This window comes from Mya arenaria, chromosome 14 (assembly GCF_026914265.1).
Source record: "Mya arenaria isolate MELC-2E11 chromosome 14, ASM2691426v1".
Lineage (NCBI taxonomy): Eukaryota > Metazoa > Mollusca > Bivalvia > Myida > Myidae > Mya > Mya arenaria.
In genome coordinates, this window is record NC_069135.1 from 45,925,425 (window position 1) to 45,948,094 (window position 22,670).

At 39.6% G+C, this 22,670-nt stretch overlaps 1 protein-coding gene across 1 annotated transcript in view; it reads right to left on the bottom strand.

Moving 5' to 3' along the window:
* Window positions 1-53: 53 nt before the first annotated feature.
* The window catches only part of LOC128217621 (exportin-T-like), a 49,671-nt gene continuing 27,054 nt past the window's right edge, over window positions 54-22,670 (bottom strand). Inside the window, exons 14-26 of the mRNA XM_052924887.1 lie at window positions 21,399-21,467; window positions 21,034-21,153; window positions 12,258-12,352; window positions 11,715-11,880; window positions 11,277-11,419; window positions 8,723-9,008; window positions 7,910-8,099; window positions 7,262-7,329; window positions 6,998-7,046; window positions 5,509-5,624; window positions 3,243-3,290; window positions 2,790-2,915; window positions 54-2,513 (exon numbers count right to left, since the gene is read on the bottom strand). Of these exons, the coding sequence (XP_052780847.1) occupies window positions 2,487-2,513; window positions 2,790-2,915; window positions 3,243-3,290; window positions 5,509-5,624; window positions 6,998-7,046; window positions 7,262-7,329; window positions 7,910-8,099; window positions 8,723-9,008; window positions 11,277-11,419; window positions 11,715-11,880; window positions 12,258-12,352; window positions 21,034-21,153; window positions 21,399-21,467 (1,503 nt within the window). The 3' untranslated portion in view covers window positions 54-2,486. The remainder of the gene's footprint in view (window positions 2,514-2,789; window positions 2,916-3,242; window positions 3,291-5,508; window positions 5,625-6,997; window positions 7,047-7,261; window positions 7,330-7,909; window positions 8,100-8,722; window positions 9,009-11,276; window positions 11,420-11,714; window positions 11,881-12,257; window positions 12,353-21,033; window positions 21,154-21,398; window positions 21,468-22,670) is intronic.

Consider the following 22,670-nt stretch of genomic DNA (forward strand, 5'->3'; position numbering starts at 1 on the left):
TACATTGTGGATACACTTCTTTCCACTAACAAATGTTAAAACAAATGCAAAACCAAGGTTTTATAACTTTATTGGCACAATGACAAAAATGGATTCACCATTTTGGAAAAAAACAGTCTTTAACATCATCGTAATTCCATAAATATGAACTATCATAACAAATAGTATTCAATACCTATTGCAATCATATATAGCCAAGCCAGGAACACTTCTTCTTGAAACAAAACGTTAACAGTACATAAACAAAAAACATCACAGCATTATAATACATCCTCAGAAACAATGACGAGAATTGAATACATTTATGTGAGAAGATATGAGTACCATGAGCAGAGCAGATGCAACGCTCCACTGCTGTTATGACTAGAGTTATGGGCCTTGCTATGTATATTCATACTGTCTCTGGCAACAATACCAAGTTTCATTTAAAAATCGAAATAGCTTTTAAGTTATGGCTTAGGTCAATGTTGTTTTGCAAACATACTACATGTACGCTGATGATGACAACGACACCTAGGCTATTAATATAACTCACTTAAAACAACAATAGATAAATCTTATGAGGGAAGAGCTTTGAATGATCAAATGGACCATGAAACATTTGAGTATAAGATACTACTGTATAAGTATCCCAACTTAATGAATTACTGGAGGTTACCAGTTACCAAATCCGAATAATCCAAATTCCTGAAGAGCATTTCCCCATATCCTTTGTTAACAATAACACCCAGTGTATGTCAACATGGAAATTTCAAAGAATTTTGTCATTCCTAAGGTAAATAATTCATAGTTACAGATATATTTTTCTAAATTTTTATATTTATAAATATTACAATCAATGTTTAAACCTTGAATAATTCATGAATTTTTTTTGGATGCATCAAGATGATGACGTCATACAACACAGCTCTGCCCACCGCTGTTTGGCAACAGCGCTACTCAACTAAACTTATGACTTTTCACTTTAAAACACAAAGAACTAAAGATTATCTTTTTTAAAAGCACTTGTCTCCCCCATTTTTTGTGTTTTCTTAGGTGAGCAATAATAAAAAAAACACATGAAATTTGTACTTTTGGACTGGAGACGAACAAACATAAGGTTCATCTACTGGTCATGACCAACCTACATTATAAGTATGAAGTTCCTGGGTCCAAGCCTTCTTTAGTTATTGAGCAGAAAGAAGTGTAACATACTGTCCGGTGACCAACAACCTCAAAATGAATAGGCGCCATTTACTTACCAAGACCAACTCGCAAACCAAGTATGAAGTTCTTGGGCCCAAGCATTCATTAGTTATTCAGCAGAAACTATTATTTTACCTCAAGGTCACCTTGACAAACCAACTGGCCTGAAATTTAATGGGAACATCTACTATTCATGACCAACTGGCATACCAAGTATGAAGTTCCTTGGTGCAAGTGTTCTTGATTTTTTCAGAGGGAAACTGTTTTTTTCACCTCAGGTTATCTAGACCTTGACCTCAAAATCAATAGGAGTCATCAATTAGAATAAAGTTCCAAGCAGAAACCATTTTCAAGCTTTAAGTCACCGCCAACATATTGTTTTTAACCTTAAGGTCACCGCGACCTTGACCTTTGACCTGATGATCACAAAATAAATAGGGGTAATCTTCTGGTCATGACCAACCTGCATACCTGGGTCTTAGCGTTCTTCAGTTATTGAGCTGAAACGAAGACTGACTGACAGACAGGGCAAAAACAATAAATCAAACATATAATCATTTAAAATGAAACAAAGGGCAGTCTATGTGCTTAATGAGCCCTGCCTTTGTTTTATACACCTAAGTTTGATTAGGTGATAAGATTCCTCAAACACTTTGACAAACCTGTTTCCAAAATACTGTTTTGACAGTGCTCAATCAGGCCGAGGTTTTGTCAAAAGGTTTGTTTTAAGAAACAAAACTATCAAACTCTGGTAAAAACCAAAGACGGGGCTCTGTAAGGGGCGTAAACTGCGCTATGTTTCATTTAAAAAATAGTGAAGAAATGGTGAATTATCTTTGTTCCAAGTCATCATTATAAGCAAAATATTGCATTCCGACATAGCATTTATGAAGCAATTTATTGTGTGGTATGCACACACTGAAGACAATCACAACTTTATATAATAAATCTCGAATGACCTGGCCTGGGAAGATCATTGCACCAAATATGGATGTAATGGAAGTACTTTCTACATGTAAAATGAGCACAAGTCAATGTTTACATTGAACAACCACAGAAGAAGACCTATCTGATCTCTGCATTTTTGAACACCTGTGGGGCACAATCTAAATATAGCAGTAAAAAGCCTGGTCAAGTCTAGGACCCGGGCCAGTTTACCACCCATCCCTGAATGGGGCGGGTAGTGGGTCCCCTTGCTTGGGTAAGTAGTCAGAACTCCCTTGTATCATGTGGGCCAGTAGCTGGTAGTCCTCACATACAGGCAGTCATGTGAACAGGTCCTGTAAGTGGTGTCACCTGGGTCACGACTTTGCCTTCATCATGAATGTCTGCAAAGTACAAGCACAAAATCAGTCCATTAACTCTTGTTTACAATGTTTACTTAGTTATTAAGTTGGCTACTTGTGTAGAAACCAGTTCTTGTTAAGAATATGAGATGCAACGAGAAGCAATGACCACAGCCAATGAATTAAAGACTCGTTAACACAACTGAAATGGGTCACAGTCATATGCCTAAAAATTGCATAAATTGTTATTCTTTAAAAAAGCTTAAATGTAAACCTCAAAAGCGATGATTATTAAGTGTAGTTATCCTTAGAAAATACCTTAAAGTAGCTTTTAAATTGTTTATTGTCAAGGCTAAGTGCATCACAGAATTGTTGTCGAAGGTCGAGTGAGAGGTTCAGTGTAGCCAGATATTCACCACGAAGGTATTCAACAAATTCTCCACCCTGTAAATATATGCAAATATGTCTTTATCTAAATGGTTTCTTATGAGAACTTATCAAAACCAAGGCTGTAATACAATTTCAGGCAATGATCATATAAATGTAACAATTAAAACTAACAAAAACACTTGGAAGGTCACATTAAATGTTACAAGTAAATGTTATTCATGATAATACGGGCAAAAAGAAAATCCCTATGCAAGGCAATATAGCCATGTTATAGAGATGCTACACTTACTGCTTGACCTGAATTGCAAGAGTGACTAATTACTAGGAATTGTCAAAGCATTGAAAGAACTACTATGGAAAAAGAAATCATAGTCACCGTACCCTGCTTTCCTTCACACATCTTAGACAAGCTGCCATCTCACTAACGGCCTGCAAACACAGAGACAGTCATATACACACTCTATAAGTAACCATATGACTATATCACATAAAGTAAATATCAACTCATGAAGCAAATGTGACCCCCTCACTATATCACATGAAGCAAATGAGACCTCCTCACTATATCACATGAAGCAAACATGACCCCCTCACTATATCACATGAAGCGAATGAGACCTCCTCACTATATCATATGAAGCAAACATGACCCCCTCACTATATCACATGAAGCAAACATCACCCCTTCACTATATCACATCAAACAAATGTCACCCCCTCACTATATCATATGAAGTAAACATCAACCTCTCAGTATATCACATGAAGCGAATGAGAACCCCTCAGTATATCACATGAAGCAAACATCACCCCCTCACTATATCACATGAAGCAAACATCACCCCCTCACTATATCACATCAAACAAATGTCACCCCCTCACTATATCACATGGAGCAAACATCAACCCCTCACTATATCAAATGAAGCAAACGTCACCCCTTACAATATCACATGAAGCAAATGTGACCACCTCACTATATCACATGAAGCAAACATGACCCCCTCACTATATCACATGAAGCAAACATGACCCCCTCACTATATCACATGAAGCAAACATCAACCCCTCACTATATCACATGAAGCAAATGAGACATCCTCACTATATCATACGAAGCAAACATCACCCTTTAAAATATCACATGAAGCAAATGTCACCCCCTCACTATATCACATAAAGCAAACATGACTACCTTACTATATCACATGAAGCAAACATGACCCCCTCACTATATCACATGAAGCAAATGTGACCCCCTCACTATATCACATGAAGCAAACATGACCCTCTCACTTTATCACATGAAGCAAACATGACTACCTTACTATATCACATGAAGCAAACATGACCCCCTCACTATATCACATGAAGCAAATGTGACCCCCACACAATATCACATGAAGCAAACATCACCATCTCACTATATCACATGAAGCAAAAATCACCCCCACCCCCCTCATGATATCACATGAAGCAAACATCACCCCCTCATAATCTCATATAAAGCAAAGGCCACCCCCTTATCAATATCACATGAAACAAACATTACCCCCTCACTTCATCAAATAAAGCAAACATGAAACAAACTTCACCACCTCACAATATCACATGAAGCAAACATCACCCCTCACAATATCACATTAAGCAAACATCACCCCTCATAATTTCATATAAAGCAAAGATCACTCCCTCATAATTTCATATAAAGCAAACATCACCCCCTCACATGAAGCAAACATCACCCCCTCATAATATCACATGAAACAAACATCACCCCCTCACTATTTGATATGAAGCAATGCCACCCCCTCACTACATCATATAAAGCAAACATCACCCCCTCACCCTATCACACGAAGCAAACATTACCCCCTCACTTCATCAAATGAAGCAAACATCACCCCCTCACTATATCATATGAAGCAAACATTACCCCCTCACTTCATCAAATGAAGCAAACATCACCCCCTCACAATATCACATGAATCAAACTTCACCCTCTAACACAACCACATGAAGCAAACATCACCCCCTCACAATATCATATGAAGCAAACATCACCCCCTCACTACAACAAATGAAGCAAACATCACCCCCTCACTATATCACATCAAACAAATGTCACCCCTCACTATATCAAATGAAGCAAACATCACCCCCTCACTATATCACATCAAACAAATATCACCCCCTCACTTTATCACATGAAACAAATGTCACCCCCCCCTCACAATATCACATGAAGCAAATGTCACCCCCCTCACAATATCACATAAAACAAACATCACCCCCTCACTATATCAGTGTGTGTATACCACATGATAAATTATGTCACATCACCCCCTCACTATATCACATGAAACAAACATCAGCCCCTCACAATATCGAAAACCATCATGAGAATTTCGCACCTTCAGCTCGATCTGCAGTTCAAAATTAAGTGTAAAGAAAATGTGTGAAATCAACATAGCAGGAAAATCGAGATATCCAAGATCGACATTGCAAGTTTTGACTGTTTCAAGATCAGGAATTGTAACAGTGTACGGGTGAGGAGTCTGTTTTAATAATATCAAATAAAACATTAATGTATAGCAATAACGCCTAAAACTAAGAATTCTCTCCAAATGTTACATTCTGGACTTACCAGAGCAGATTGCCCGTCTCGCATGTCAAAATCAGGCTTCAGAGGGGCAAGGAAGCAGGCTGGTACAATGTTCTTGTACACAAAGTCCACAAACCCAGGCAGACCCTCCTCCCCACCTGGAACATAGAACAAACCACAATATTGTTTACAAGGTATATTTCAAGATTTATTAACCTAAGCCTTAATGTGACAAAAGACCTGGGGGCCTTTTCATTAAGAATCCAAGGTACGAAATACTCCTAGTATTTTTGATGAAACGGATTGAATTTCCAACTTGAACTATCAATATTACAAAGCAGAAATGTGGACCCATCCACAATATACAGATTATCAACACCAGTTTATTCTTCCATGTGTATAATATTACACCATCAGTTATTTTGTTTGTTTTTTCAAGAGAGCTAGAAAGCAACTAAGGCAACTACAAACAACAACTACAACAGCCTTTGTGATCATTTAATACAACCATTTGAGCCACAGTATTTCAAAATCACCCTATCATGACAAGGTTACTGCCTGATGGCTTATATCATATGTGCATATTTGCAGCACTCCATGATGATTAACTTCTAACTGTGACCAAATATTGAAAATATAACTGTTACAGTGCTTAAATTGTTTTCTTTATAATATAAGTATTGTATTGGTATGCAGTAAATATGAATATTTTATTTTTTTAAATTGGCTAACGTGAAGGGGATTAAACAGGTTACATGTTGACGAAATACTTGAAAACCTGCACTCTAAAAACTTGGCAACAGAGGACTATAGAATACATCAAGCCTCGTTAAATTATAAATAATCAATTACTGAATAGAATCAACCATCGCCAAACTTGTCACGAAAGTGACCGGGAATGCACAGAGAGCTCACAGAAACTAGTTTCTTCTCCGTTATCACCATATAATACATTCATGGACAAAAGTTAGGATAAAACATACCAAAAATCAATGGTTTGGGCCATGCAGTTTTAGAGAAGATTTTCAAAATTTTACTACATAAGTATTGTAAACATGTGACCCCAATGACAGGGCCAGTTTTGACCCCAGGGACATAATTTGAACAAACTGGTTAAAGGACCAAATATCAAGGGTGTGGTCCTTGCAGTTTCAGAGAAGAACATTTTACTACCGGGTATATAAGTATATAGAAAACTTGAAACCTTTGTGGCAGGGCCACTTTTGACCCCAGGGATAAAATTTGAAAAATCTTGGTAAAGAACCACTACCAGAGGCTACACACCAACTATCATGGGTCTTGGCCATTGGGTTTCAGAGAAGAAGTTTATAGTTTTGAAAAGCTGATGCTGGACAACAGATGCTGGACATTGAACAATCACAATAACTCACCTTGAGCAATCAAATGAACGGACTATGCAATGTTGATGTGGCCATCTTAAGGGCATAAAACAACAATCTTCCACTGATTGAATGATTTTATTCTATAAATAATTTACAGCTTTGATTGCAAACATAAAACAGAAGCTTACCCCAAGCTTCAACCAGCCTCTTCAGAATGTTGAAGCATGTCTTCTGGCTCTACAAAGATAAAACACAATGATGAACATTGTAGTTTCATTGAATAATATTCAATTTCTATTCATCAATATCATAAGAATCACATTGTTTCAAAACACCCGTTTATTATGGTAAAAGGTCAGATTACACAGATTCATTTCATATGTCTCTGTAAGTCTGTTTCATTGCAGTTAAACCCTTATACTTTGTTAGTGTGTGCTCATGAAATAACTCACACTCGGGTCAGGCATGTCAGTAGCACCCCGAACAATTGTCATCAACACATGCTCCAAATTACTCGCATCTGAAATGAAACATGTTTGCATTATACGCTCCATTTATTCACATATAAACCAATTTATTGTTTTTTCAACTAATCGTAGGAGCCGTTTCGTAGCTAAGAGTGACTGTTAACTATAACATGGCACTGTCCATTTTTCAAAGACCAAGGTATAAAGGTATAAAACTGCTCCTTGGATCTTGATGAACAGATTGCAAATCTTGATAGTACTTCTTTCTAGGACTTCTAAAATTTTAAAATCTTAATGGGTCTTGGCCCATCTCCCCTTTTTAGTCATTTGCTGCTACTGAAATTGGTCCAACGTGTTAAAAGAAACCAGCCCTGCTTCTAACTATAATTAAATATCTATCAAGGTCACCTCATGAATGTTTATTTCTGTACATGAAACTACCAAATTTTACTGTATTAAAGCTGAACAATTTTACATAACATATGTATAATTATCAACAGGAAATAAAATAAAATATAAAGGAAGAAAACCCACCTCATAACTAACACAGAATATATAGTTCTTACAACTGATACTGAAAAACCTGCTCTAAAGGTTCATACTTCTAATCCAGTAATGGATTTATGCCTTTACCTTGGTGTTTGAGGACATCAAGGACGTCGTTAGTGACAATGGTAGCGAGGAACTGGTAGTATCCACGTTGCAGTAGCAGACGTTCCATAGACGCCACCTGGTCTCGCTCGTCTGCAGGCTGACACAGCACAGCGAATATCGTTCGCACCACTGGCATAAACACCTCTTGTAGGAATGGCGCTATGGCTCCCTTAATATCAGTATGTGAGGTAACAAATATGTAAGAATGGTTTGTATCTATACAGATCAGGCATGCAAATATAAACATCAAGATGATCAAGAATGAAAGAGGAGTACTCCTGTACAAATTGAGTTTTTTATGAATAACAAATTGTTGCTTTTTACATTGCATATCTATTTACATTCATGCAAGTGATTTTGTAAATTATAATATGAAAGATGAACAGACATCACATTTAATTTAAAGCTGCACTATCACAGATTTTTTGACAATTTTTTTATTTTTTTGTCATGGAACGAGCCAATTTACCGTATGCGAAAAATTAATGTAAACAAGTATATAAGACTGCTGACAAAAAATTAGACCGCAGATTTTTATATTTAAGTTCAAAAATTGATGTTTTATGCATTTTTCTTAAACATTTAATAACGCTTTTAGCCATTAAACATTTGTTTTAAAACGGAAATATGAAAATCTGCAACCTGATCTTTTGTCAGCAGTCTTTTATCACTGGTTTGCAGATATTTACGCACAAATTTGCTCATTCTAAGACAAAAAATAAAAAAAAGTTGTAAAAACGGTAAATCTGTGAGAGTGCAGCTTTAAAGGAAACAAGAGGACAATGTGCTTACTTTGAACTTCATAATGAGTTGGTTCATAAGGGGGAGAAAATCGTGCAATTCCTTGGCGTCTGGCTGCTTGAGAAGGTTCTCAAGGACGGCAGGAACATAGGGGAGTATCTCCGATTCCATGCACACCACCATACGGTGAAGATACTGGCGCACCCCCGCCTGCACTAGCCCGCGGTGCACAGGAACGGTGACTGCCTGAACGAACATCTGCAGAAGCTCCAAGAACACACCCTCACACCCACACTGCTGCATTGTCTGCTGGTTTGAGAATGCCTTGCTCGCACGACTACCAGGGTAAGGCAAAGGAAACCCATGATAAAGATGTACCCCGGGCCCCAATTTCTCGAAACTTCTTAAGTCCCTTATAACAGGATTAAGCTTATCTCACTTTTTTTGTTGTTTTATAAAATGTGTTATATTTACTTCTTCAAGAATTTTTACAAATTATGTAGAAATGATCTGTATTATCAGAACAAGAGATGTTTGTCAAACATTATGCCCCCCCCCCCCCCCCTGAGCACCATGTTGTCTGGATTATATGGACAATTGAATGAAATATGCATGGACGGAAATGACAGCTGATTTGTCACTGACATTGGATGCCGTTAAGGTATTTTTAAGATTATGACCATTCAAAGTGTGAGGATAGTGTGTTATGACCATGACCTTTGACCCAATGACCTCAAAATTCATAGAAGTCATCAGCGGGTCACCAAAATTCTAAATGTCAAATTTGAGGGCCATGGATGCAGGCATTGACAAGTTATCACACAGACAAGATTTTTTCGTTCAAGGTCACGGTGACCTTGACCTGTGACCACATGACCCCTAAAATCATAAGGGGTCATCTACAGATCAGACGCAACATCAAATCAAGTTTGAGAGCCATGGGTGCAGGCATTGTCGAGTTATCACTCGAAACATTTTCGCATTCAAGGTCACTGTAAACTTGACCTTTGACTCGATGACTCCTAAAATAAATAAGGATCATCTTCTGGTCAGGCCCAACTTCCATGTCAAGTTTGATTATCATAGGTTCAGGCATTGTTGAGATATCACAGGGAGAAGATTTGTTAACTTTTTTTGCGTTTAATGTTACTGTGACCTTGACCTTGGCCCCCAAAATCAAGAGGGGTCATCTACTGAGCAGGCCAACCCTTCATGTCAAGTTTGATGACCATTGGTCCAGGAATTGTCAAGATTGCTTTCAAGGTCACTGTGACCTTGACCTTTGACCCCTAAAATCAATAGGGGTCTTCTACTGGTCAGGCTCAACTTCCAAGTTAAGTTTGAGGGCCATGGGTGCAGGCATTGTTGAGTTTTCATTCGGACAATCTTTAATCATTCAAGGTCACTGTGACTTTGACCTTTGGCCCAATGACCCCTAAAGCCAATAGGGGCCATCTACTGGTCAGGCCCAGCGTCCATGGCAAGTATGAGGGCCATGGGTGCAGGCATTGTCGAGTTATCACTCGGACAACCTTTTACCATTCATGGTCACTGTGACCTTGACCTTTGGCCCGATGACCCCAAAAACAATAGGGGTCTTCTACTGGTCAGGCCCAACGTCCATGTCAAGTATGAGGGCCATGGGTGCAGGCATTGTTGAGTTATCACTCAAACAACCTTTAACCATTCAAGGTCACTGTGAACTTGACTTTTGGCCCAATGACCCCCAAAAACAATAGAGGTCGTCTACTGGTCAGGCCCAACCTCCATGTCAAGTATGAGGGCCATGGGTGCAGGCATTGTCGAGTTATCACACCGACCACCTTTTACCTTTCAAGATGACTGTGACCTTGACCTTTGGCCTGATGACCCCCAAAAACAATAGGGGTCATCAGCTGGTCAGGCCCAACTTCCATATCAAGTTTGATGACCATAGGTCTAGGAATTGTTGAGTTATCGCTCGGACAAGCTTTAAAATTATTTACCATTAAAGGTCACTGTGACCTTGACCTTTGACCGGATGAGCCCTTAAATCAATAGGGGTTATCTACTGGTCAGGCCCAACCTTCATGTCAAGTTTGATGACCATACGTCCAGGAATTGTTGAGTTATCACTCGGACAAGCTTTGGTCTACCGACGGACCGACCGACCGACATGCCTGTGCAAAGCAATATACCCCTCTTCTTCGAAGGGGGGCATAATAAACCATTTTTCGTTTATCAAAATCCATTTTCAGTATGAATTTTGGCTAATTGAATTAAGTGACTTAAGCCTGTAAAGCTTAAGTAGTTTCGAGAAATTGGGGCCAGGGGTATATTTAGAAAACAAGAGATGTAGTCTTATTTCATAGTTTATTTAAAGACTGAGTGCATTTCATGGTTAAGCACTTTGCTATTTTAATGCCTTTTAAGGAACTCATTAGGTGTATTGATAAGGAAGTAACTGAATCATTGGAGCCTTAGCTTAAAACAGTGAAAATTTTGTCTTAAATTTAAAACTGACATCGTTTCCACATAAGTTTACTGTTTTGCTACGAGCTTAACTTAACAATTAAAAAACAGAAATATCAAATCATATGCCATAAAGTTGTAATGTGTACTATACCTGGCGAGTGATATGGCATTGTTGATACTGTTGGCATAGGCAAGCTGGCGTCCTTCATCCGTCTCAGCTACCATCCCCTCCATAAGTGTGGAAAACTTGGCCGCGATTGGTCCCACCACCTGACGCATCAGCTCTCCCTTACGCTGCACAACAGGAAGAAGTAAGGTAAGAGATCAGATGAAGTCATGTGACCACCAAACATCATGTACACTCACAGACTCATTGTACCCATTACCAGATGGGCTTATACATGTAAAAGGAGAGTCAGTCGATGGTTCATATATGACAGAGAGGACTTAGTCACAGAAGCTTACCCCAAGACAGATTTAGTCTACAATCTAAAATTACATTCTCAATTAGGATCCTGCTTACAAGCATAATCAGATTAATATAACAAAAAAATCAGTTTAAACTATGGTGAAAAAAAGATGTGCTTACTTGTGGAGGAAAGTTGCTGGAGACAATGAGACTGCCAGCTGTCTCGTACACAAACAGCTGGTCGTCGCTGGAGAGTAGGTGCTGACATCCATTTTCTGGGGAGTTGACGGTCAGCAGGTCACCAAACTGGCCCAGTATCTCCTCAATGTATCCCTGCAGCTGTAACCTACACATATACACATGTATACATAATGCCACCTGTTGTCCAGAGTTGACAGCCGTAAGTAACCGCAAGTACCTGCGACACACACATGAATTTTTGTTTGGAAAAACATAATATGCCCAGCCATTGAAAATCATAATTTTGAACAAGCCAGGCAAACTTTTCAAAGATGTTAAGCTTGTGCGCCTGTACTTCTTTGTCATTACCATTGTCATAATAACTTCAGTATCGTCTTTTAAGCCCAAAAGTATGAAGTAGGGTGTTCTGACTAAATCAGAAAAAACCCATTTCTTTTCCACATACCTCTACATTCAGAAAATGAAAAATTAATATACCTCATATAATATAATGGAAGTATCCCTCTTGGTGTTATTACGTACCTGCATGACTTAATAAAGCGTGAGAAGAGGTAGGAGGCCCGGCTGCGTACCTGACCACTTACATGATGGAACCCACGCTCATCCAGAAAGGCCCCCTAGAAGTAGAAGGAATATTTAGTTTGCTCTGAAAACATGTTAACAGTGACTGACAGACAGTTTTAAAATCAGCTATAAGCATGCTGTTACTGGAAGATAACCAGTACTAGTTATTATTGAAGCTTAATGTCATGATTGAAGCTGGAATCCATTTACCATTTCTGCGTGATAACCAGCACTAGTCATCATTAATACAATTACAGTTGCTATCACAGAATTGAATCTATGCAGCTGATACAATGATGATGATAACATTGCCGTTACAAGAAGGGTGAATGATTTCAATAATAAGATCATTAAACAAGAGTGCAACGCTAAAATCACACTCCAAACCTCTATTTATATTCTGACGGTTGCCTGCATGATTACAAGAAGGAGCAGTTACCAAGACATGTAGAATGTGTATAAGGTTGACATTCATTTACAACACATGTAGGAGCAGTTACCAGGACATGTGGAATGTGTTGTGGTTCACATTGATTTACTACAGATGTAGGAGCAGTTACCAGGACATGAAGAATGTGTTGTGGTTCACATTGATTTACTACAGATGTAGGAGCAGTTACCAGGACATGTGGAATGTGTTGTGGTTCACATTGATTTACTACAGATGTAGGAGCAGTTACCAGGACATGAGGAATGTGTTGTTCACATTGATTTACTACAGATGTAGGAGCAGTTACCAGGACATGTGGAATGTGTTGTGGTTCACATTGATTTACTACAGATGTAGGAGCAGTTACCAGGACATGTGGAATGTGTTGTGGTTCACATTGATTTACTACGGATGTAGGAGCAGTTACCAGGACAAGAGGAAAGTGTTGTGGTTCACATTGATTTACTACACATGTAGGAGCAGTTACCAGGACATGAGGAATGTGTTGTGGTTCACATTGATTTACTACAGATGTAGGAGCAGTTACCAGGACATGAGGAATGTGTTGTGGTTCACATTGATTTACTACAGATGTAGGAGCAGTAACCAGGACATGTGGAATGTGTTGTGGTTCACATTGATTTACTACAGATGTAGGAGCAGTTACCAGGACATGAGGAATGTGTTGTGGTTTACATTGATTTACTACAGATGTAGGAGCAGTTACCAGGACATGTGGAATGTGTTGTGGTTCACATTGATTTACTACAGATGTAGGAGCAGTTACCAGGACATGAGGAATGTGTTGTGGTTCACATTGATTTACTACAGATGTAGGAGCAGTTACCAGGACATGTGGAATGTGTTGTGGTTCACATTGATTTACTACAGATGTAGGAGCAGTTACCAGGACATGAAGAATGTGTTGTGGTTCACATTGATTTACTACACATGTAGGAGCAGTTACCAGGACATGAGGAATGTGTTGTGGTTCACATTGATTTACTACAGATGTAGGAGCAGTTACGAGGACATGTGGAATTTGTTGTGGTTCACATTGATTTACTACAGATGTAGGAGCAGTTACCAGGACATGTGGAATGTGTTGTGGTTCACATTGATTTACTACAGATGTAGGAGCAGTTACCAGGACATGAGGAATGTGTTGTGGTTCACATTGATTTACTACAGATAAAGGAGCAGTTACCAGGACATGAGGAATGTGTTGTGGTTCACATTGATTTACTACAGATAAAGGAGCAGTTACCAGGACATGAGGAATGTGTTGTGGTTCACATTGATTTACTACAGATGTAGGAGCAGTTACCAGGACATGAGGAATGTGTTGTGGTTTACATTGATTTACTACAGATGTAGGAGCAGTTACCAGGACATGAGGAATGTGTTGTGGTTCACATTGATTTACTACAGATGAAGGAGCAGTTACCAGGACATGTGGAATGTGTTGTGGTTCACATTGATTTACTACAGATGTAGGAGCAGTTACCAGGACATGTGGAATGTGTTGTGGTTCACATTGATTTACTACAGATGTAGGAGCAGTTACCAGGACATGTGGAATGTGTTGTGGTTCACATTGATTTACTACAGATGTAGGAGCAGTTACCAGGACATGAGGAATGTGTTGTGGTTCACATTGATTTACTACAGATGTAGGAGCAGTTACCAGGACATGAGGAATGTGTTGTGGTTCACATTGATTTACTACAGATGTAGGAGCAGTTACCAGGACATGTGGAATGTGTTGTGGTTCACATTGATTTACTACAGATGTAGGAGCAGTTACCAGGACATGTGGAATGTGTTGTGGTTCACATTGATTTACTACAGATGTAGGAGCAGTTACCAGGACATGTGGAATGTGTTGTGGTTCACATTGATTTACTACAGATGTAGGAGCAGTTACCAGGACATGAGGAATGTGTTGTGGTTCACATTGATTTACTACAGATGTAGGAGCAGTTACCAGGACATGAGGAATGTGTTGTGGTTCACATTGATTTACTACAGATGTAGGAGCAGTTACCAGGACATGTGGAATGTGTTGTGGTTCACATTGATTTACTACAGATGTAGGAGCAGTTACCAGGACATGTGGAATGTGTTGTGGTTCACATTGATTTACTACAGATGTAGGAGCAGTTACCAGGACATGTGGAATGTGTTGTGGTTCACATTGATTTACTACAGATGTAGGAGCAGTTACCAGGACATGTGGAATGTGTTGTGGTTCACATTGATTTACTACAGATGTAGGAGCAGTTACCAGGACATGAGGAATGTGTTGTGGTTCACATTGATTTACTACACATGTAGGAGCAGTTACCAGGACATGTGGAATGTGTTGTGGTTCACATTGATTTACTACACATGTAGGAGCAGTTACCAGGACATGTGGAATGTGTTGTGGTTCACATTGATTTACTACAGATGTAGGAGCAGTTACCAGGACATGAAGAATGTGTTGTGGTTCACATTGATTTACTACAGATGTAGGAGCAGTAACCAGGACATGAGGAATGTGTTGTGGTTCACATTGATTTACTACAGATGTAGGAGCAGTTACCAGGACATGAGGAATGTGTTGTGGTTCATATTGATTTACTACACATGTAGGAGCAGTTACCAGGACATGAGGAATGTGTTGTGGTTCACATTGATTTACTACACATGTAGGAGCAGTTACCAGGACATGAGGAATGTGTTGTGGAATGTGTTGTGGTTCACATTGATTTACTACATATGTAGGAACAGTTACCAGGACATGAGGAATGTGTTGTGGTTCACATTGATTTACTACAGATGTAGGAGCAGTTACCAGGACATGAGGAATGTGTTGTGGTTCACATTGATTTACTACAGATGTAGGAGCAGTTACCAGGACATGAGGAATGTGTTGTGGTTCACATTGATTTACTACAGATGTAGGAGCAGTTACCAGGACATGTGGAATGTGTTGTGGTTCACATTGAATTACTACAGATGTAGAAGCAGTAACCAGGACATGTGGAATGTGTTGTGGTTCACATTGATTTACTACAGATGTAGGAGCAGTTACCAGGACATGTGGAATGTGTTGTGGTTCACATTGATTTACTACAGATGTAGGAGCAGTTACCAGGACATGAGGAATGTGTTGTGGTTCACATTGATTTACTACAGATGTAGGAGCAGTTACCAGGACATGTGGAATGTGTTGTGGTTCACATTGATTTACTACAGATGTAGGAGCAGTTACCAGGACATGAGGAATGTGTTGTGGTTCACACTGATTTACTACAGATGTAGGAGCAGTATCCAGGACATGAGGAATGTGTTGTGGTTCACATTGATTTACTACAGATGTAGGAGCAGTTACCAGGACATGAGGAATGTGTTGTGGTTCACATTGATTTACTACACATGTAGGAGCAGTTACCAGGACATGTGGAATTTGTTGTGGTTCACATTGATTTACTACAGATGTAGGAGCAGTTACCAGGACATGTGGAATGTGTTGTGGTTCACATTGATTTACTACAGATGTAGGAGCAGTTACCAGGACATGTGTAATGTGTTGTGGTTCACATTGATTTACTACAGATGTAGGAGCAGTTACCAGGACATGAGGAATGTGTTGTGGTTCACATTGATTTACTACAGATGTAGGAGCAGTTACCAGGACATGAGGAATGTGTTGTGGTTCACATTGATTTACTACAGATGTAGGAGCAGTTACCAGGACATGAGGAATGTGTTGTGGTTCACATTGATTTACTACACATGTAGGAGCAGTTACCAGGACATGAGGAATGTGTTGTGGTTCACATTGATTTACTACACATGTAGGAGAAGTTACCAGGACATGAGGAATGTGTTGTGGTTCACATTGATTTACTACAGATGTAGGAGCAGTAACCAGGACATGTGGAATGTGTTGTGGTTCACATTGATTTACTACAGATGTAGGAGCGGTTACCAGGACATGTGGAATGTGTTGTGGTTCACATTGATTTACTACAGATGTAGGAGCGGTTACCAGGACATGTGGAATGTGTTGTGGTTCACATTGATTTACTACAGATGTAGGAGCAGTTACCAGGACATGAGGAATGTGTTGTGGTTCACATTGATTTACTACACATGTAGGAGCGGTTACCAGGACATGAGGAATGTGTTGTGGTTCACATTGATTTACTACACATGTAGGAGCAGTTACCAGGACATGTGGAATGTGTTGTGGTTCACATTGATTTACTACAGATGTAGGAGCAGTTACCAGGACATGAAGAATTTGTTGTGGTGTACACTGATTTACTACAGATGTAGGAGCAGTTACCAGGACATGTGGAATGTGTTGTGGTCCACATTGATTTACTACAGATGTAGGAGCAGTTACCAGGACATGAAGAATTTGTTGTGGTGTACCAGGACATGAGGAATGTGTTGTGGTTCACATTGATTTACTACAGATGTAGGAGCAGTTACCAGGACATGAGGAATGTGTTGTGGTTCACATTGATATACTACAGATGTAGGAGCAGTTACCAGGACATGAGGAATGTGTTGTGGTTCACATTGATTTACTACAGATGTAGGAGAAGTTACCAGGACATGTGGAATGTGTTGTGGTTCACATTGATTTACTACAGATGTAGGAGCAGTTACCAGGACATGTGGAATGTGTTGTGGTTCACATTGATTTGCTACAGATGTAGGAGCAGTTACCAGGACATGAAGAATGTGTTGTGGTTCACATTGATTTACTACAGATGTAGGAGCAGTTACCAGGACATGAGGAATGTGTTTTGGTTCACATTGATTTACTACACATGTAGGAGCAGTTACCAGGACATGTGGAATGTGTTGTGGTTCACATTGATTTACTACAGATGTAGGAGCAATGTGGAATGTGTTGTGGATCACATTGATTTACTACAGATGTAGGAGCAGTTACCAGGACATGTGGAATGTGTTGTGGTTCACATTGATTTACTACAGATGTAGGAGCAGTTACCAGGACATGAGGAATGTGTTGTGGTTCACATTGATTTACTACACATGTAGGAGCAGTTACCAGGACATGTGGAATGTGTTTTGGTTCACATTGATTTACTACACATGTAGGAGCAGTTACCAGGACATGTGGAATGTGTTGTGGTTCACATTGATTTACTACAGATGTAGGAGCAGTTACCAGGACATGAGGAATGTGTTGTGGTTCACATTGATTTACTACAGATGTAGTTGCAGTTACCAGGACATGAGGAATGTGTTGTGGTTCACATTGATTTACTACAGATGTAGTTGCAGTTACCAGGACATGAGGAATGTGTTGTGGTTCACATTGATTTACTACAGATGTAGGAGCAGTTACCAGGACATGAAGAATTTGTTGTGGTGTACACTGATTTACTACAGATGTAGGAGCAGTTACCAGGACATGTGGAATGTGTTGTGGTTCACATTGATTTACTACAGATGTAGGAGCAGTTACCAGGACATGAAGAATTTGTTGTGGTGTACCAGGACATGAGGAATGTGTTGTGGTTCACATTGATTTACTACAGATGTAGGAGCAGTTACCAGGACATGAGGAATGTGTTGTGGTTCACATTGATTTACTACAGATAAAGGAGCAGTTACCAGGACATGAGGAATGTGTTGTGGTTCACATTGATTTACTACAGATGTAGGAGAAGTTACCAGGACATGTGGAATGTGTTGTGGTTCACATTGATTTACTACAGATGTAGGAGCAGTTACCAGGACATGTGGAATGTGTTGTGGTTCACATTGATTTGCTACAGATGTAGGAGCAGTTACCAGGACATGAAGAATTTGTTGTGGTGTACACTGATTTACTACAGATGTAGGAGCAGTTACCAGGACATGTGGAATGTGTTGTGGTTCACATTGATTTACTACAGATGTAGGAGCAGTTACCAGGACATGAAGAATTTGTTGTGGTGTACCAGGACATGAGGAATGTGTTGTGGTTCACATTGATTTACTACAGATGTAGGAGCAGTTACCAGGACATGAGGAATGTGTTGTGGTTCACATTGATTTACTACAGATGTAGGAGCAGTTACCAGGACATGAGGAATGTGTTGTGGTTCACATTGATTTACTACAGATGTAGGAGAAGTTACCAGGACATGTGGAATGTGTTGTGGTTCACATTGATTTACTACAGATGTAGGAGCAGTTACCAGGACATGTGGAATGTGTTGTGGTTCACATTGATTTGCTACAGATGTAGGAGCAGTTACCAGGACATGAAGAATGTGTTGTGGTTCACATTGATTTACTACAGATGTAGGAGCAGTTACCAGGACATGAGGAATGTGTTTTGGTTCACATTGATTTACTACACATGTAGGAGCAGTTACCAGGACATGTGGAATGTGTTGTGGTTCACATTGATTTACTACAGATGTAGGAGCAATGTGGAATGTGTTGTGGATCACATTGATTTACTACAGATGTAGGAGCAGTTACCAGGACATGTGGAATGTGTTGTGGTTCACATTGATTTACTACAGATGTAGGAGCAGTTACCAGGACATGAGGAATGTGTTGTGGTTCACATTGATTTACTACACATGTAGGAGCAGTTACCAGGACATGTGGAATGTGTTTTGGTTCACATTGATTTACTACACATGTAGGAGCAGTTACCAGGACATGTGGAATGTGTTGTGGTTCACATTGATTTACTACAGATGTAGGAGCAGTTACCAGGACATGAGGAATGTGTTGTGGTTCACATTGATTTACTACAGATGTAGTTGCAGTTACCAGGACATGAGGAATGTGTTGTGGTTCACATTGATTTACTACAGATGTAGTTGCAGTTACCAGGACATGAGGAATGTGTTGTGGTTCACATTGATTTACTACAGATGTAGGAGCAGTTACCAGGACATGTGGAATGTGTTGTGGTTCACATTGATTTACTACAGATGTAGGAGCAGTAACCAGGACATGTGGAATGTGTTGTGGTTCACATTGATTTACTACAGATGTAGGAGCAGTTACCAGGACATGTGGAATGTGTTGTGGTTCACATTGATTTACTACAGATGTAGGAGCAGTTACCAGGACATGTGGAATGTGTTGTGGTTCACATTGATTTACTACAGATGTAGGAGCAGTTACCAGGACATGAGGAATGTGTTGTGGTTCACATTGATTTACTACAGATGTAGGAGCAGTTACCAGGACATGAGGAATGTGTTGTGGTTCACATTGATTTACTACAGATGTAGGAGCAGTTACCAGGACATGTGGAATGTGTTGTGGTTCACATTGATTTACTACAGATGTAGGAGCAGTTACCAGGACATGTGGAATGTGTTGTGGTTCACATTGATTTACTACAGATGTCGGAGCAGTTACCAGGACATGTGGAATGTGTTGTGGTTCACATTGATTTACTACAGATGTAGGAGCAGTTACCAGGACATGAGGAATGTGTTGTGGTTCACATTGATTTACTACTGATGTAGGAGCAGTTACCAGGACATGAGGAATGTGTTGTGGTTCACATTGATTTACTACAGATGTAGGAGCAGTTACCAGGACATGAGGAATGTGTTGTGGTTCACATTGATTTACTACAGATGTAGGAGCAGTAACCAGGACATGAGGAATGTGTTGTGGTTCACATTGATTTACTACAGATGTAGGAGCAGTTACCAGGACATGAGGAATGTGTTGTGGTTCACATTGATTTACTACAGATGTAGGAGCAGTTACCAGGACATGAGGAATGTGTTGTGGTTCACATTGATTTACTACAGATGTAGGAGCAGTTACCAGGACATGAGGAATGTGTTGTGGTTCACATTGATTTACTACAGATGTAGGAGCAGTTACCAGGACATGTGGAATGTGTTGTGGTTCACATGGATTTACTACAGATGTAGGAGCAGTTACCAGGACATGAGGAATGTGTTGTGGTTCACATTGATTTACTACAGATGTAGGAGCAGTAACCAGGACATGAGGAATGTGTTGTGGTTCACATTGATTTACTACAGATGTAGGAGCAGTTACCAGGACATGTGGAATGTGTTGTGGTTCACATTGATTTACTACAGATGTAGGAGCAGTTACCAGGACATGTGGAATGTGTTGTGGTTCACATTGATTTACTACAGATGTAGGAGCAGTTACCAGGACATGTGGAACGTGTTGTGGTTCACATTGATTTACTACAGATGTAGGAGCAGTTACCAGGACATGTGGAACGTGTTGTGGTTCACATTGATTTACTACAGATGTAGGAGCAGTTACCAGGACATGTGGAATGTGTTGTGGTTCACATTGGAAGAACTTCTCATAGCGCACGACCGTCTCAAAGAAGTGCACCATCACCATCATGTGACCATGGCAACTCACGCCGCTAGATACCAACTGAAATAACCAACACTAACATGAAACCTCAACATGTTTAACTTTATAACAAATAACCAATCCTAACATGAAACAAATTCAATAGTCATGTTAATCATTTATGATATGAGGAAAATATTTATTTCTTGTTCAAGTAGTTAAGACATGAAAAGATGGAAAGTTAATCACAGCACAATGAAGTCACACTCAAAATAATGAACCAGTCATTTGTTTAATAACAATGTTAATACATTCTTAGAACTTACCAGTCTCATCAATGCCTGCAGTGACGAAGCTTTCTCATGAGATGTGCTGAAGTGCTGACTCAGTGGAGCCTGAAACAATGGTCATCAGTTCCTTTCACAATAACGTACTAACATGTCTTAGGGTTTTAGCAAACAAGTCATGAATGGGTACTGCAACCAGTCTTTTTGGTAGAACCCTTCTGCCCTAATGGAGACCAGCATGGGCACCCTTATGCCATTATAAAATTAAGTGCTTAATGCTTCAAATAGTTTTTTTTGTTTTGATTTAAACTTACAAGGTTATACAAACTTTACAAACTTGGCAATTGAAACCCAATATACTTCAATTAAACACGATTCCCAACATTTTCTGTTTAATTCTCTAATGTTCAAGTTCTTTACAGCCTAATTTCCCCCTTTGCACCATGTCCCTCCTCTGTAGCACCCTGTTCTTTTTAAAACTTGGCTTAAACCCTAAGTCTTGTCACAAATACTTGTTCTTTGGTGCTTATTTTGTCATTTATCTTACTAACAATTACAATGTTATTAACATACTAAAGCAAGGTATCACATGCTGATACAAATCTTTTATGTCTTTTCACCTTTAATCACTGGGTATAACACACAGATAAAAAGGCTTAGACAACCTACGACCTCTTCCTCTAGAAACAGATGTGTTATCCAAGGACATCGTAATGACAGTTTTTATGTTTCAACTTAATCCAGCTCCCAGGTAAACTCCTTTGGTATACATACAGGCACAACCTCCCTTGGTACACATACAGACATAACATCCCTTGGTATACATACAGGCACAACATCCCTTGGTACACATACAGGCACAACATACCTTGGTACACATACAGGCACAACCTCCCTTGGTACACATACAGACACAACATACCTTGGTACACATACAGGCACAACATCCCTTGGTACACATACAGGCACAACCTCCCTTGGTACACATACAGACACAACATACCTTGGTACACATACAGGCACAACATCCCTTGGTATACATACAGGCACAACATCCCTTGGTACACATACAGGCACAACCTCCCTTGGTACACATACAGACACAACATACCTTGGTACACATACAGGCACAACATCCCTTGGTACACATACAGACATAACATCCCTTGGTATACATACAGGCACAACATCCCTTGGTACACATACAGGCACAACCTCCCTTGGTACACATACAGACACAACATACCTTGGTACACATACAGGCACAACATCCCTTGGTACACATACAGGCACAACATACCTTGGTAAACA